We start from the raw sequence: 16,997 nt of genomic DNA, 5'->3' as shown, positions 1-16,997 counted from the left end.
ACCTAAATATTTTCTTAACTCAGGGAACTACAGCAACTATCTTAATAACTACAACCAAGCCTTCAAACAGTTAGAACAAGATTTCAAAAACAAAAACTTCAAGAAATTAATTTGTTCTCCTATGGGATGTGTGCGGGATCGCATACCTCCTCATCACTTTATTGCTAATCTTAAAAAATTCTGCAGTAGAACTGGTGCATCCATCTTAATTGTCACATTTGATGAAACCTCAACAGGAAATTTACGTAATGGACTGACACACCCAGTTTTTGTACAGTGTCTCCGAGACCTAATAATTTCATCTTCACACTTGCCCCTGACTTCAGCTGCTGAGGAGTCTCCTACAACACCTAATGCTCAACAAGGACCTGCTCCAACCAACCCACAACCTGCACCTGGCACTACCCACCACCAGCCAACTGTAACAGTTGTAGTTGACCTCACATCTGATGACCAATCATGTTTGCAGTCCACTGTAGTTCCTGGTCATCTTGCCTATAGTGAAATAGTGAAAGTGTGTGACAAAAAGCAGAGTAATAGTGAGAGTGTAGTCCAGATCATTGGTAACACAGAGTCTAGTGATAGTAGTATTGATTTAGATGTAAGCCTTGTAAATACTAATGTTGAAATCCCACAGCTTGTAAATAGTAATGTTTTTTTAGACCATTAGATAACTACAATAACAGACCTACTAGAAAAATCCCTTTTAAACTCTCAAGTAAGTCATCAGACAGACCCAAAATAGCTAAAAGTTTTTCAAATCTACTGTTATTTCATCAAAATGTACAGCACCTATCATCCAGATTAGACATCTTAAAAATTAATCTCACAGAAATCCAACCTACTGTTTTGGCAATATCTGAACACAAAATGACAGAACCAGAAATATCAGTTTTTAGTATTCCAGATTACAAAGTTTGTTCATATTTTGCTAGGTCTATAAAAGTGGGAGGTGGAGTAATGATCATGATAAAAGATAACATTAAAAGTAAAAAAATCCTAATACCTGCTGTTGAATCTCTATTAGAAGAGAAAGAATTTGAGTGTTGTCTTGCTGAGGTCTCTTTCGCTGATTTAAATTGTGTAATAGCTTGTATATATAGGTCTCCCAAAAAATGTTTGATTAAAAATTTTCTGAATAAATTTGAAAGTTTGTGTAGTATTTTAAGTAAACGTTTTTCAAATATAATTTTAGCAGGGGATTTTAACATAAATGTGTTAAATAAAGATAGAACATACAAAGATTTTGTTAATATATTAAAGATATATAATTTGTCATACTGGGTAAATTTTCCAACAAGGATAGATGTAAATTTAAATTCACAGAGTGCTATTGATAACATTATAAGTAATATAGAGAATAGAGATTGTAAAATTACAGGTATTGTAACTTGTATTTCGGACCATGATGCTCAACTCTTTGAAGTTTCATGCTCAAACAAAAACAGTAAAAAAATAACAAAAAGACTAATAAGGAAATTTTCAACAAATAATTATGATTTTTTTGAGAAAGAGTTATTGACAGAAACTTGGTTAGAAGTCTATCAGGCGCCTATAGATAAGAAATATGATGTTTTTTATAGTATATTTAATCATTATTTTAATGTATTTTTCCCTAAAACTTTAACAGCGATAAATTGTTTCAAAAAAAGTAATTGGATTACTGAAGAAATAATATGCAAAAAAAGACAGATTAAAGAATTAGAAATTTTATTTAGATTAAGTAAGAATGAAAGTCTTAAGGTAACCATTAAAAAGTTGAAAGCTGAACTAAAGCAATGCATTGACAAGGAAAAAAAATGTTTTTTGATAGAAAAGTAAATAATGCAAAGAATAAAGCAAAACAAACTTGGAAATTAATTAACTCAGAGGTAAACAACAAAAAGGTTTCAAAATGTAACATTGATATTTTGAGAGATGGTATATTTATTACTGACCCTCTCCAGGTCAGTAATAGTTTCAATGATTTCTTTGTGTCTGTGGTTGATAATTCTGTTCTTCCTAAAATTCTTCAAGGAAAAGATAGTGTGGTGCATTCTCAGCATTTAATTTCCATTAATAAATTCAAATTCAAGCAAATTGATGAGAAAGATCTTGAAAAATTAATATTATCTTTTGAAAACAAATATTCTACTGGCTATGATGATGTTTCAATTATTACTGTTAAAAAAGTTCTTCCTGCTATTTTAAAACCTCTTTTACATATAGTAAATTCTTCTCTCATTTCAGGCATTTTTCCTAATAAACTCAAAATAGCAAAAATTATTCCAGTTTTCAAAAAAGGGGAACCAAACGATGTTTCCTGTTACCGACCAATTTCACTTCTTCCAGTTTTTTCAAAAATCTTAGAAAAAGTTGTTTTTATACAATTGATGGATTTTTTAAATGAACATAACTTAATGGATTCAGAACAACATGGATTTCAAGCAGGCAAATCGACAGTCACTGCAGTTATTGAATTTATTGAAAGTATAATAAATGCAGTGGATAAGAGAGAAAAAGTAATTGGCATTTTTCTTGATTTAACAAGGGCATTTGATAGTGTATCGCATGAAAATCTTATTGACACTTTATCAAAATTAGGTATTCATGACAAAGAATTAAATTGGTTTAGATCCTACCTATTTCTTAGGCAACAATATGTTGAGATAGAACATTATAAATCAGATTTCTCAAGTAAATATAATTACATCCAAAAGTTTAATTCACAGATGCAGATGGTCCGCCATGGAGTTCCGCAGGGGTCGGTGTTGGGGCCCCTCTTGTTCCTAATATACTTGAGGGGTCTGCCTGACTTGATGCCTGTGGGCGGGGCGGCCTGTTTGTATGCTGATGATACTAATATTACCATTTGTGGAAATTCAAAAGAAAGTATTGAGGCATCATCATTGGTCAGTCTCTCCATCATAAAAAAATTCTTAGATAGCAAAAACCTTCTTTTAAACCCTGAAAAATCTAATTTTGTATCATTTTCTACAAAACAAAACAAAAACAAATTAAATCCAGACATAATCTTAGAAGATTATAAATTACAACAGGTAGAACATACAAAATTTCTTGGTTTAATAATTGATAAAAATCTAGCCTGGGACAAACATGTTGATCATGTTATCAAAAAAATGTCTTCAGGAGTATCTGCTTTAAGACAAATGTATAAAGTTTGCAGCTTAAAAACATTAATATCAATATATTATGCCTTAGTTCATTCTAATTTAGCTTATGGAATCAGTATATATGGAGCAACTACATCAAAAAACTTAAAACGGATTCTATCGTACCAGAAAAGGGCAATTAGGGCAATGTTTAATTTGAAAAGGAAAGATTCGGTAAAACATATTTTTACCGATCTTGGAATACTAACTGTTCATGGACTATATATCTTGGAAACTATTATTTATGCAAAAAATATTACAAAAACTCAGGTATCAAACAAAATTAGTCATAATTATAACACTCGTTCTCAATCTCAAATTGATAGACACAATCTAGAATTTTATAAAAAGAAAACAAAATTCGCAGGAAATAAATTTATGTCCCATCTTCCAAAAATACTTCTAACTGAAAATGATACAAAAAAGTTTAAAAATTGTCTGAAACAGTATTTGATTAAAATTGCCCCTTATTCTCTTGAAGAGTTTTGGGAGAACAAATAAAATAGATATTCTGTCTTATTTTTAGTTCTTAAATGTAAAACACTTTATTTTGTAAGATCTGACTCTATTCCTGTACAATTGTACTTAAATGAATAAAGGATATTTTGATTTGATTTGATAAGGATTTGTACGGATTAAGTATTATGGCGTAAACTATCGTACGTAACTCGTCCAAAATGTGTGTACCGGACTCGTATGGTAATCCCACTCGTCCGGTAAACACTTATTTTCAGGACTAGTAACGTAATATACTATTACATTTAAATAGCATGGGAATCTAATTTTATGTATTTTTATTTAGTGCAAACACAGCTGTGATAATATAAATTGAAAAAAAGTTATAACTACACCTGAATGTGCATAGGCCTATGTTATTATTTTGTTATTGTAAAATTGTTTGTGAAGCAGTAAACAACACAAAGTGAAAATTAGATCAAATCTTTTGAACTGTAAACAATTTGATACTTTTAAGCTTAATACTTTACAATGGATTGTTTTTTTGCACAGTAAAGTATAATGTCGAAAGGAAAGACTACCACGCAGAGTTATTGTTCCTCGAAATGAAAACAACAGGCACCAGATTTGGCACAATATTAATGGAAGAAGAATAAATGAGCATCGGATGAACATGAATTTATTCCTGTGTATAGATTACCACTTTTAAATGAGATTGCATTACACAGGGTAGGACCAAAGAACGATTTGATTTGGTAAAATTTTGGCGCAAGGACGAACCTTCACAAAAGTGGGCATTTATTTAAAAAAAACCCAGTGTTTACCCATGGTCAACTATGTTGCTTTTAGAAAAGTAAAGAGGCCAGATTATGTTAAAATAGTACTAGAACCATATAAAGACCAAGTAATCGACCGAAATGGATACTACAAAAAACAAATTGTTCCAGAGAGATTTTGTCGTAGAATTAGCAGTTTACAATTTCGATGATGACATTATCTCTATGTGTTTTTCTAAGATAATCTTACTAATATAATAATGTGAAAGTTTGTGTGTTTGTTTGAAGTTCAATCACGCATTAACTACTGGACGGATTGGGCTAAAATTTGGCATGACGATAGCTCACATTCCCGATTAACATATAGGCATATTCTTATCTCAAAAATCCTTTCGGCCTCCGCCCCAGTGGCTCTGTAATTCCCCATGTTAACCTTATGAGCATTCATATTTAAAGGGAATTAAAAAATTTAGTCAGCTGTTTCAACTAAAAAAGTTGGTTCTATGATATGAAAGCATTAAAAAGTTATAACACTTACCAACAGGGTGCAGCACTATTATTTTTTTGCATTTATGAAAACAGCTAATTTGAACTAAACAGCAACACAAAACTGTGATACGCAATGAGAACTGTCAAAGTAGGATTATTTACAGTTATGTTTATGTTTTTAATTTTATGAATAATTTGTGATTTTTTGCGAATTTTTGATAATTTTTTCCCCTATTGTTTGGGTAAATTGGTAGAACATTATGGCTATGGTGTGTAATACTATAGTAAACTGTAAATTTAAAGAAGCAAATTTTATCTAACTATGTTCTCCCCCATTGCAAACTCAAAGCTTGAGTATAACTGCAATAAGCATTTTATACTTATATACCAACCCCGTACGAAGGACGGGTACTCTGCTAGTATTAAAGTAACACCCCATCCACAATCTTCCAGCTTTATGGCATTCATTTCCAAATCTTGTCTAAATTTCTCCTTGAAAATAAACTTCTAAGAGACATTTTATTATAAAATTCAACACAAAAGTATATTTTTTTCTGCACAACAAAATAAAATATTCTTCCCAATGATCAAAAACATACGTTTGACAATAATATGTTATTTCTGTAATGTCATAAATGATAATGAGTTCAAATAAACGGTATTAACAATTTAACACATACTTTCTCCCATTTGCTTGTCAACAACCTTATCGTGGGTATGCGGTGGGAGTAACTATTGCATTAGGTAGAGAAAATAACAAAAAGTTACTTATGAACCGTAATTTTTACAGCAATGAGGGTTTGCAGTAAAAGTTAAACACCGGTGAGCGTTCCCACACACTAAACTTAATGATTATACCACTATACATTAGTCTCAAATTTATTTATTTATCTTTATTACTATACATTACAAAGACCACAGGAAAAGGAAATGAAAACAATTGGTTTATAAAATGTATTAATAAATATCTGAATACAAACTACATCTTTCTGTACACACAATGTGTTTCAATTGTACAAAATCATTTCAATTACCATATTTCATCATTTCATTAGTAACTAAACTTGAACCAAATTCAAACCAAAACGTATGTTGCTTCTTGAAAAACAAGATGAATTGGTACTTGGATGAATAAATATTAAACTAGTTGGTAATGCAGGTTGCTATATGAATTGCACTAGCTTCAAAAGATGATTATTTCACAAACAACAAATTCTTAGTAAGAAATGGTAAAATCAAAGGGGGAAAACATAGATGTTGCTGCTTGATAAACAAAATTAATTGGTACTACATGAAAACTTACAAACGAATAATATAAAAAAGATTCTTGATAACATTAAAGATTGTAAATGCAGGTTGGCTATATGAACTGCAGTACATCCAAAGATCTTTCCAAATAAATTACAGATCCTAAGCAATAAATGGTTAATCGATCCCATCCCATATAGAACAATATAGACAATGCGAGGCAGAAACAACAGCATTTTTTCAGTAATGTAATGACAACAATTTACACAAAAAACATGGGAGAGTCGTTGACGATAACCTCTTGAATTGTTCGGGTGTTCATCTCCTGTTTAAGGTTCGTGAGATTGATGCCAGCCCTGAAATCAGTAAAACAATGAATCAAGCAAAAAACAAGTCGGCCTACAGGAGAAACTTGACAAATAATAACGCAAATACTATCTATGAAATTGTAATAAAAATAGTATATTTCACCACTTGTGGCCTGTGTAATGAACTCTATTGTTATACTGAACGATATAACAGTATATTGTAGCTTCTTTAGTAGGACTGTACCTCTTGCAAACTATAACTAGTTAAAATATAATTTACGCTATCTCTCAAAATGGTTTCTATTTTGTTTTACAATTGTATACAACCAGTTGTTATCAATATTGACGTATTAATCCACAAGGTAATAAATTCAAACTTGTCAAATGTGTCTAACAGTTGAAAAAAGTATAATGTCAATATTACTGTAGCGAAACATACAGTGGTGACGAGGTAATAAAGACAAAGATATTTTAATAACAATGTAGGCTTATAGTAGTTTTATCAATCACAACTACTTTTTACACTTGACAAATTCCCCCAGGTGGGGAAATATTGTGTTTGTGTCTTTTATAGGTACTATGGCCTACCTAGACTTGTCTAAGCTAAGTTACTAAGACTGTGGGGATGCACAATAAGCTTCGGTTGACATGCTTGGACCACGAGTCCCCCCCTCTCACAATACAAGTTACCTATTATCATTATCCCATTTGTTATAAAAATTACAACCTGATCTGGAGTCTTTCTTTAAACATAACTAAGCTTTAGTTAGTTCTTTAAACTTGTATTTTCTGAAGAGGAGGGGTGAACACCAACCAATGGTAGACACACAGTCTGTACACATGGCTTCTTTGATGTGAAACTTGCTAATACAATGACTTCTGCAGACTTACCCCTCCAAGTAGACTCTGCCCCGAGCTGCTGCCAGATGGGCATAGTATGTCGGTGCCGGGTAGCTGACAGAGCGAGTGCAACGAGAGAACAAGTGGCACAAATAGTATGTCAACTCCTCCAAGTCGTCCTCTCCAATGTCTATGTCATCGTAAAGTTTATGGTACTTGGTGGGTCGGCTGGTACCCTAAAGAAATCATTCTTAATCAATTCATCCTGTAGGACTCTGCTGATCCTTAACTATTAAATAGTTAACTATTAAATTTTACCAATCTGGGTTTTGAAGGAAACAGAAGTCTAGAAATACATTAGGAATAATTGATCAGAGTAAATAGGAAAACAAGACGGGAAATACAAAACAAGAAACATAATTCTACTACCTTATCTTAGTACATACTGTTAATGATAATAAAATTACTGAATAAAGACACAATGATATTAATTAAAAGAGTCATTTATGTTTTAATTCAGGTGTTCACGTAATAGGGCTGCTGATAAAATATTCAGGGTGCTCAGTTGTACTTATTTACTACAATAATTTAATTAAAAGAGATAACAAAATAGGGTTGAGAAAAATATTTTACAATATAATAGGCTTTATTTTTGTGATCACACAAGTATGATATTTTAATTTTTTTAATTTTTATTTTTAACCGTATTGAACCATGTGTGCTTTAGAGTGATCTAGGTTTAAACCACTGCCTGAAAATCAGTTGTTGAAAAAGATTGTTCTAAAATAATTTTCATATTTTGGATTGATTTTAATTTTTAAAATATGATGGCACAAGTATTAGTTCAGTTTCTTATAGTGAAGCCACTATACCTGCAGACTAGCATGGCTGACCAAGTAAAAGTCCATCTCCTTCGGATGTGTGATCATCGTATCCACAATGGTGCCAGGAGGCACATTCTTGTTCTTCCCGTCCTCATCTTCCGGGCGAGTGGGGAAGAATCTTGTGTGATGGCGCTTCTGCACCACCAGGAACAACACGGCTGGCTTGTAGTCGGAACTCAAGCTCTGACAAGCTCTCCTGATCGCAGACATCTCGGCTGACAGAACCTTGACAAATCCAATCAAGATAATGAAAAAAAACCGTGCCATGCGGTATATTTAAGTAAACTGATGTGCGGTCTATGAGCATCATCCATGTTTATACATATCCATGTTATGTATGTATGTATGTTTATCCATGTTTATGCATATATCATGTTTTGGATACTAGTGTAGTCTGTAGCTTAAACTTCATTTCAGGGTGGGCTTCTGTCAAAATTAGATTATTATTCTAAAAAACTTGATACAATTTAAATGGAAATAGGGAGGGATGTCTGCTTTTTACATATTCAAAGCTAAGAGATCAACAATTTTAAGTTTTAGAGTGCCCTGCAAAGCCATGATAATAAAAATCAAGAACACTTCCAGAATTCTGAATTTTAAAAAAATTCCCAGATTAACACTTTGAATAAAAAATTAAAAACAAACTTATTAGTGCCACTAGTACCCTATGAAAGTGTTTAAAGAACCTTAATAATCTCCAATTCAAAAAGAAAAATATCTATCATTTTTTTACATTGATTATTGCTTATTCTACAGTATTTGATTATACTTATTTACAAGCTAAATCATTCGATTACCTGATTAAACTGTCCTTCGCTGACTCCATCCCTGTAGAAGACGATCTTGACCGGTTTATGACCAGTCTTCTTGTAGAAAAACATGAGCTGTTTCTTCATGATCTCCTCCAATTCCTGGATGATTTCCACGCGGGGAGGTTGAAGTTTCCAGATCATGTTGTACATGAAGGCTCTGGGATCATGGCTGGCAGCCACCTGAGAGATTGTAACTAGTGAGTGCGCTTACAGATACACAGTCACTCAAGAGTAATTACTTAAGAGATTCATTGGTCAAAGAACGCAAAATATAATAGTGCATAAGACGTAGAAAAGAAAACTATTGAAACAACAAGAACAAATATCACAAGACCAGCGATGGTTTTGTCATGGTGTTCAGCGTCCCCTAAAAATGAAATTCAAGGGAAACTCCAGGTTTCCCAGGTGAGAGGTAAAAAATTGTCCCAAAAAACCACCCTCAATTGTACCTACTAGTAAAATAAAAACAATTAAAGGACCTAAATCTACTTCAACTATATTCAACTCTACTTCAATCTACTACAGGACAAAGGATTCCTGAAATACAACTTTGTATCATTGACCTGCTATTGGAATCCCTATCAGCCCTCAAGTGCAGTGATGAAAATCTAAATATAGATCCAAGGTTGCGCCCTCCCCTTCTCCCTGCACTACTCCACTCACAGTGCCCCCCCTGCTCCTTTCAAGGTCATCGCTCAACCCCTCCCACCCTCCTACTGTTTTGCCTTTCAAGTGATTCTATTCTGACTTTTTCTTTAAACTTTTTTTAACAGTTTTTAAAAGTTTTAAGCCAAACTCGACTTGAAACTGCCGAGTTCAAAGATAAGCTCGAGTTTCAAGGCCGTACTCGACTTGAACTTGAAATCTCGAGTACTCGCACATCTCATTTTATACGCTGTACTGAACCGAAATTGTGCCGAGTAAAATACTGTATTGAACCGACAACGGTAAATTAGGCCAGAACCGTACCGTACTTTATCGGTATACCCCAGACCCCAAAAAATAGCAACCTCTTTGCGAACCACCATCTTAACACTCTCAGTATGATGACACACTCACCGCAGCCACTGAAGGGATGTTGGTCTGGTCTGGGGAGGGGTGAGTGACATCAGCCCCTACCAACATTGTCGGCTCTCTCATGATTATAGGGCTGTGAAAAACAGATATTACAATGGAAATCTCAGTCCTTAGAACTACTGTATGAAATCAATATAAACATATCAAGGAAATATATGGAGAAGTGAGAGTCTGAGATTTTTGATTGAATAAGGATTTTGTAAAAATAGACTTTTTGCAATAATTATTGTTCTTTCCAAAACAAAATTTTATGCTATGAGCCACCTAGGAAACTGAGTTTAAAATAAATGCTAGCACCTTTTATTTTCATAAAAAATGTGAGATAATGAAACTAAATACACTTATAAATGCTAGTTCCTCATAATTTCTAAAAATGTGAGATAATAAAAATACACCTATGATGGATGAAATTTCATTAAAACTGTTTAATAGAAATAAACTAACTTCAAATGCATTATCATAATTCATAAATAATTTTAAAAGAAATAAAAACACTTTACAATCGACAAAATATTTAGAAAATAGATGGAAATTTGTAAAATTTGAATTGCTACTGTTATATTATCATGAGTTTAAACCATGTGAATGTAACGATACTATTCTTCTTATAAAGTAAAATGAATGGGTTTTCTGAAATCAAGTGACATATAGAGGAAATTAATTTGACTTTGAACCAATAATTAGCCGCATGAGGATAACTACTAAATCCTCATGATCCTGTGATGGTTAAAAAAATTGCTGACAAACAAGTTGAATATTAAGGAAGTCTAAACGATTCACGTTACTAAGGAACAGAGTAATTAACCCTTAGAGCTCCAATATAACAGACACATAACTAAAATGACCAAACTTTCAGTTACAACTATCTATGGGAGGTAAGGTCAACAAAAACAACAGAAAGTTTCACCTAACGTGTGCTGCAAATGTGAAGTCAGTTCTTAAGCACTTTGCTAAGGGGCGTAAGTTAACCAGTGCTGTTCCTCCCATAGACTGAGTCTGATTTGGCTTGGACAAAGGCAATGTCTCACTGACCAGTCTAAGGTGTTAAACTGTCTGTGGAAGAGATGGAACTTGGAAGGGTAAATTCTTCCGAGACACCTCAATTCAGCTATTTCACTACTTTTTTCTTACCGTGTGCGTATGATTATCAAAAACTAGTTTTTATCTATGGAGTTCAAAAAGTTCAGGAAAAGGATATTACGTACCATCTGTTCCTGTCAACTGAATGATTGATGCCATTGAGTTTGGCATTGATCTTGAGGAGAATATTCCCTGCAGTAGCTGGATTCATTTTTTGAAAGGTTCTTTCCTTGATACACTGTGTAAGTAGACCTGTGTCTATCTCAGCCGTCAGTTTAACCTTGCCTTAGATAAAAACATCAGATTGTAAAGTTTGAAGACATACACCACATATCATTAAACTAATTTAGTAATTTATTTGGAGGGGAAAACTACACAATAGTAAGATTTTTTTAAAAGAGTGTGTTATCTGTACATTTCTTTTTAACATTTAACTCATTAAGAATACCCCTCTGAAGCAAACCAACAGACTAAGCAAATTTGATCTGTCTGATTGGATTTTTACTAATATATTTCCATAAATGAGCCATATTTATTCGTTATTTAAATAACACTTAATTTTACGACAAAAAGTTAGTGTAAATAAATAAAATTTAAAAAAATCTAAATGTAATGTACAGTGCTATATTTAGAAACTTTAAACCAGTGATAAAGGTCAATGAAGTCCACACCATTTTTTACTGATTTATAATCAATTTCTTCAACAGAAATTGATACATATCGAACTAAGAAATAAAATAGCAATGAATCTATTTTTTGTTAACTCACTGTACGTTTCCTTTGGCTGATCAGGTATGATCACCACCACCAACTGAGCTCCTTCCTTCTTGTATGTTTGGAAGTGAGGCCCGATGATACGCTTTAACTGATCGCCGTTCACTCGATTGAGGTTCTCGATGTTTGAAAGAACTACGTACTTGAACGGCTCAGCAATGTTCATGCCAAGTGTTCGGCCTTGCTGATTCATTGTACGAGCAAAGTTTCTGGAAAATATAAATAAATGCTCAGTTCGTAGAAAAACTCACTTAAACTAAATAAAAACTAGTTACAACATAGACAAGTAGAATAAATATAGACTGTCAAAGGTAGGTTCCGGCGCCCACCGCTAGGAGTGCCGTGTAGTTACGGCGTACACCGCTGCAGGAGCCGTATGCGACCTACACGGCAAACCTAGCGATGGACGCCAGAACTTATTCTAACCGCAGCACAGCTGACGGTCTATATTTATTCTATTTGTCTATGGTTAAAACTAGTACCGTACTTTCAGCAGCCATTCATTCACTATCTATCAAAGTATATACTAAGGTGCAATGAATTGTCTGCGGGAAACAGTGACTTGGAGAAACGAGTCACTTTAGACAGAGGCTGCAGGCTTTGTCAGGAGCGAGAGGAAACAAAGACTCGTCTATAAGCTGAGTAAGTTGCAACGGTCCCTAAAAGAATCAAGTGTTTTTTTTTCTATTCTATGCTTCGTGAGGTGGGACCCTAGAGCATACTCCCACTACTTGATAAATTATCCTTACCACCAAACAAGTTTATGAGGGGGAGGGGGAGCGGAAAGTTGTTTAGTACGCTAGAAAATTGTCTAGAACCAGCCCCGATTAAGGTACCACTCATGCTTAAATTCTTTTACCCCAAACAGGATTGTGCCAAGAAAGAAACACAGTTAAGAAAAGGCCTTATATATTTCACTTTAAGATAACTCATAGCCATGATGGTTTTAAAATTAGGTTAAGCATTTTAAGGAACTAAACATGTTTTGATAAATAATTTGACAAGATAATTTAACACAACACAACTGGTATTTTTATTCCAACTACAGTAAAACAACATTAGGCCCAGGCTGTACCAGACCGAATTTGTTGTAATGCTGCACCGAACCGATGGCGGTAATTAGGCCGGAACCGCACCATGCTGACTTTTTCTATGCCCTGATGAAAAGGTTACCTCAGTGAAGGTTCATCTCCCCGGCGACACAATGTAATCACAACCCATCTCTCCAGGTTCATGGGCTTCATGAATTGTTCTGCCCTCCACACGCCTGCCCTAGACCTTACCTGCCAACATACCACAGGCTAAGTCAGGTTGTCTATTTAAAATATCAGGTCAAAACATACTATTGAAAAAGTTTTATCTTGTTAGTATTTTCTTGTGCATGAAATATGTCTATGCACCCATTTTTGTTTATTATATCATATTTGATAAGTTTTTGGATTCTACATTAACACTGCCGCAGACATTAGTGATGAAAACCAGGGATTTTTAATATTAAATCTCAAACTGAATTTTTTTTTACTTTAAAGTGTTATCTATATATTAATTTGAAACTGTTTTTCTTTGTCATAGCTAAATTGAGAGAACGGCTGGGCGTAGAAACTCGGCAGAGGTGTCTAAAGAAAGGTCTTGGTCTGTAGATGAGCCATCAAAAGAGAACGTGGTAAATTCCCTTGGGGCTCTGCCCCAGTGGCCTTTGAATTCCCATCCCATGTTATTCTTATGGAGGAAAAACTGGGTTTTTGTCCCAGCTAATTTGAGAGAACGGCTGGGCATAGAAACTTGGTAGGGGTCTCTAAAGAAAGGTCTTGGTCTATAGATGAGTCATCAAAAGAGGAACAAGGTAAATTCCCTTGGGGCTCTGCCCCAGAAGCCTTTAAAGTTGCCTCTTCAAATTTGTTTACCATATGCATAATTCTACACTACTTTTTAATGAAACAGCTGTTAATATTTAAATTGTGATTTATTGATTTTTTCAAAATGAAGTACAGTATTTGCAATGGGTTTTTCTGATTTTAAAATTGATTTTATTCTGCATCGTGTCATGTTTTGCAATATAATGTTCTATTACCAAATCAGTGGAAAATTCTAATATCACAGTAACTCTTAAAATTATTTCTTAAGGAGTTAACTTACAAGATCAGTTTTTTGAGAAAAGATAAGATATTTACAAAAGATTTTGATTATATCCAACTGTTGTGTAGATCGTGAGTATTTCCATAATCTTCGTGAGTTGCCTGTAATGCTTCGCAATTGCTCGAATTCGAGCAACAGGTACACTAGTTGTTTATGAATACAACACAGAATCTATTACAACCTGCAGCCTAAGTAAATTTTCATATTTCCCTGATGCAATTTTGGCCTAAATCTAATAAAATAACATAAGTTTAACAAGTACCTATGGTCGCATACCTCTAGTTTTTATTAGTTCCCACCAAATAAATTAATTGTAAAATCAATAGTATGAATGGGTAACATGCTTAACAATATGATGCTGCACATAAACATTATGGAATAGGCAAGCATTCACTGACATTTCTAGCAATACAGGCTCTTCAGATTGAAAATAAATATTTTTCATCTTAAAGCCATAAAAGTCAAATACCATATAAAAAAGTGAGTAGATCACAAATGTTACTTCACTTGAATGAATAAAACAAGCCTGTGTTGCTTCAAATCGAAATGAATCAATTAAAATTTCTTTAGATCAAATTGTTGCATCAAATTGAAAAGTTTTGCTGCTTCTCACACCCTTATACTACATTAGTTTAAATAAATATTTTTCATAATATACAGGGTTATTACAAATGATGTTCATGATTTCATACATACATAAAAAATAGTTTTATTTGTTATACAAAAAAATAAAATGGTTACAACTTTTGAAAAACTCAAAAAGTTTCGACACAGATACACAGAACTGTAAATGCTCGATACGGGAACCCCTTGAGGTACGACAGATGTCAATAATGTAGTCAAGCTCTTGCTAGACTTTAAAAAGTGTGTCTAGGTCTATTTAGCATTGGTAATCCGTTGCTGGATCTCAAGTATGCTATCTGATAATGGTGGTGTGTACGCCTTATTTTTTATGTATCCTCACAAGAAAAAAATACAGGGGGTGATGTCCGATGATCTTGTAGGCCAGTTCAGGGGTGTGTCATTATTCGGACCACCGAGCTCGTTCCATATCTCAGGCAGCACATTGTTAAGTTCAGCCCTACTACAAGTAACATTCAAATGCAGCCATTTCTCTTAAATTTCAAGTGTCACTTGCCAATATAGTGGTTACTAGGAGGATCATCGTTAAACCTGGTTCTAAAGTGTCGTTGCACTCTATTAACAGATTGGTTAATGTAATATTCCAACTGGCAAAAAGCTTTCCTGCCTTCAAATTCAGCCATTACACAACACTTACAACAATTGACTTGACAAACAACTGATATGCACCCAAACCAATGTAAATGAGTTTTTCTTTCCAATGGTACCAACTAAAATAGTCTTGAAACAAATTAACCCAGTAATATTATTTATAATCAAAATCAGGAACATCATTTGTAATAACCCTGTATACCATAAATAACAAAATACAAACAAAACACAACACACACACAAAACAACAAACATACAAACAACAAAATAAATATCAATTTTTTTGTCTAGTATTTAAGTACAATATGAGAAAAATTAGTACAACTAACCATCTTCTTGTTTCCGTATTCGAGTGCCGGAGCTTCTAGAACTCGGCCCTTGATCTTTTGGAACTCTTGAGCAACGGAGATACCGAACTCATTAGTGATGCACGGATCTTTGTTGAATCCAGCAGACGCCATCTGTCAAAAATAAACACATATTTCAAATGATGAGCTTTCTCATATTTTAAACTCTTAATATTTAAACATAAGAATTTTCATTTTATATACCGTATCTGTGTCAATATATTATTTGATTTTTTTACATCTCAATCTTTACTTATATTACTACATCAAAGGGGAAAAATTTTGTTTTTTAAAACTACCCATAGATAAGAAACTAGCAAGTGCCAAAATTAAATGAATAGAGAAATTTTTTGTTACAAGCTTATGAAAATGTAAATTTTTCCCAAAAACTGCATGGAAATTATCACATTGCCACACCTGTAATCAGTATTCAAAAAATCTCATTTCCACTTTATTCATTCCCATTCTCCAAAATCGGCTGAGTTTACTGTTGGCGTTTTTTTTGACAATAATTTTATTATTTTATATACAAATAAAAAGTTAAAGTTTTGTTTTATGATAGGATAATTACGAAGGTAGGAAAAATCCTGAGCAAGAACATTCATTGAGCTCTCCAAATGTAACAGTTCTAGAGCGGCAATGACATACTTTGCACTCTTAATACACAAATAGCAATTCCTAACTGAGTCATTGTTTGTATTTATTTGTCTGAATACATTATTTGACTTTAATTGCAATAAAACATTAATTGCTCTTTTTACCCGCTATCAGTTGCGTAGTAAGGTTTTGCCTAAAAAAATTGTTTTCTAATGGAGGGAGAGGGATGTGAAAGTGTGCATATCAGGAATAAGTACAAAATGTTATCTACTGCATAGTTTTTTTTTTTTTTTTTTTTGTAGGCTACATTGCTTGTGATACCATAAAATTGATTTCATTAGATATGAAGAGTACAAATTAAGAGAAGTACAACACCATTCTATTTTAACTTCCGAAGTGACTAGGTCCACCAGTTCCACAAAACAAATAAATTAGTGCAATGAAGAAAAAAAATAATGTAAATTACATTAGTGAATCGAGAATAGAAAATCACATTGTATGTTTTCTGATTCTTGTATTCATTAATTTTTAAGTGAGTAAATTAAGTAGCCTATGTTGCAAATTAATTTCCTACACAGATTTTTAATGTTATAATATGTGTATTTTACAGTTCTAACAACTATTTTGGGTTAAAATTTACTTAAGTCTATCTGGTAATAATTGTTTTAATTATTTTTACGCTTACAGATACAGTTTATATATATGAATGCAGTTTAATCCATCCAACACACGTATCCACTCACTGAGTAGTAATCAGTTTCAAATTTATTTGAAGAGGCATTTCCTAT

At 33.2% G+C, this 16,997-nt stretch overlaps 1 protein-coding gene across 5 annotated transcripts in view; it reads right to left on the bottom strand.

Annotated features, from left to right (window-relative positions):
• Positions 1-5,813: 5,813 nt before the first annotated feature.
• The window catches only part of LOC128985368 (protein argonaute-2-like), a 55,168-nt gene continuing 43,984 nt past the window's right edge, over positions 5,814-16,997 (bottom strand). For all 5 annotated transcript variants that reach the window (XM_054404799.1, XM_054404803.1, XM_054404802.1 and 2 more), the window contains 9 exons: positions 15,595-15,726; positions 13,070-13,179; positions 11,891-12,105; positions 11,248-11,407; positions 10,025-10,115; positions 8,951-9,145; positions 8,142-8,378; positions 7,321-7,505; positions 5,814-6,477 (listed from right to left, as the gene is read on the bottom strand). In XM_054404799.1, the coding sequence (XP_054260774.1) occupies positions 6,384-6,477; positions 7,321-7,505; positions 8,142-8,378; positions 8,951-9,145; positions 10,025-10,115; positions 11,248-11,407; positions 11,891-12,105; positions 13,070-13,179; positions 15,595-15,726 (1,419 nt within the window). In that variant the 3' untranslated portion in view covers positions 5,814-6,383. The remainder of the gene's footprint in view (positions 6,478-7,320; positions 7,506-8,141; positions 8,379-8,950; positions 9,146-10,024; positions 10,116-11,247; positions 11,408-11,890; positions 12,106-13,069; positions 13,180-15,594; positions 15,727-16,997) is intronic.

This window comes from Macrosteles quadrilineatus, unplaced genomic scaffold, assembly GCF_028750875.1.
Source record: "Macrosteles quadrilineatus isolate MER2022 unplaced genomic scaffold, UCM_ALF_1.0 Scaffold_2__2_contigs__length_208266976, whole genome shotgun sequence".
In the NCBI taxonomy this organism is placed as follows: domain Eukaryota; kingdom Metazoa; phylum Arthropoda; class Insecta; order Hemiptera; family Cicadellidae; genus Macrosteles; species Macrosteles quadrilineatus.
This window is presented reverse-complemented; position numbering and strand designations above follow the sequence as displayed.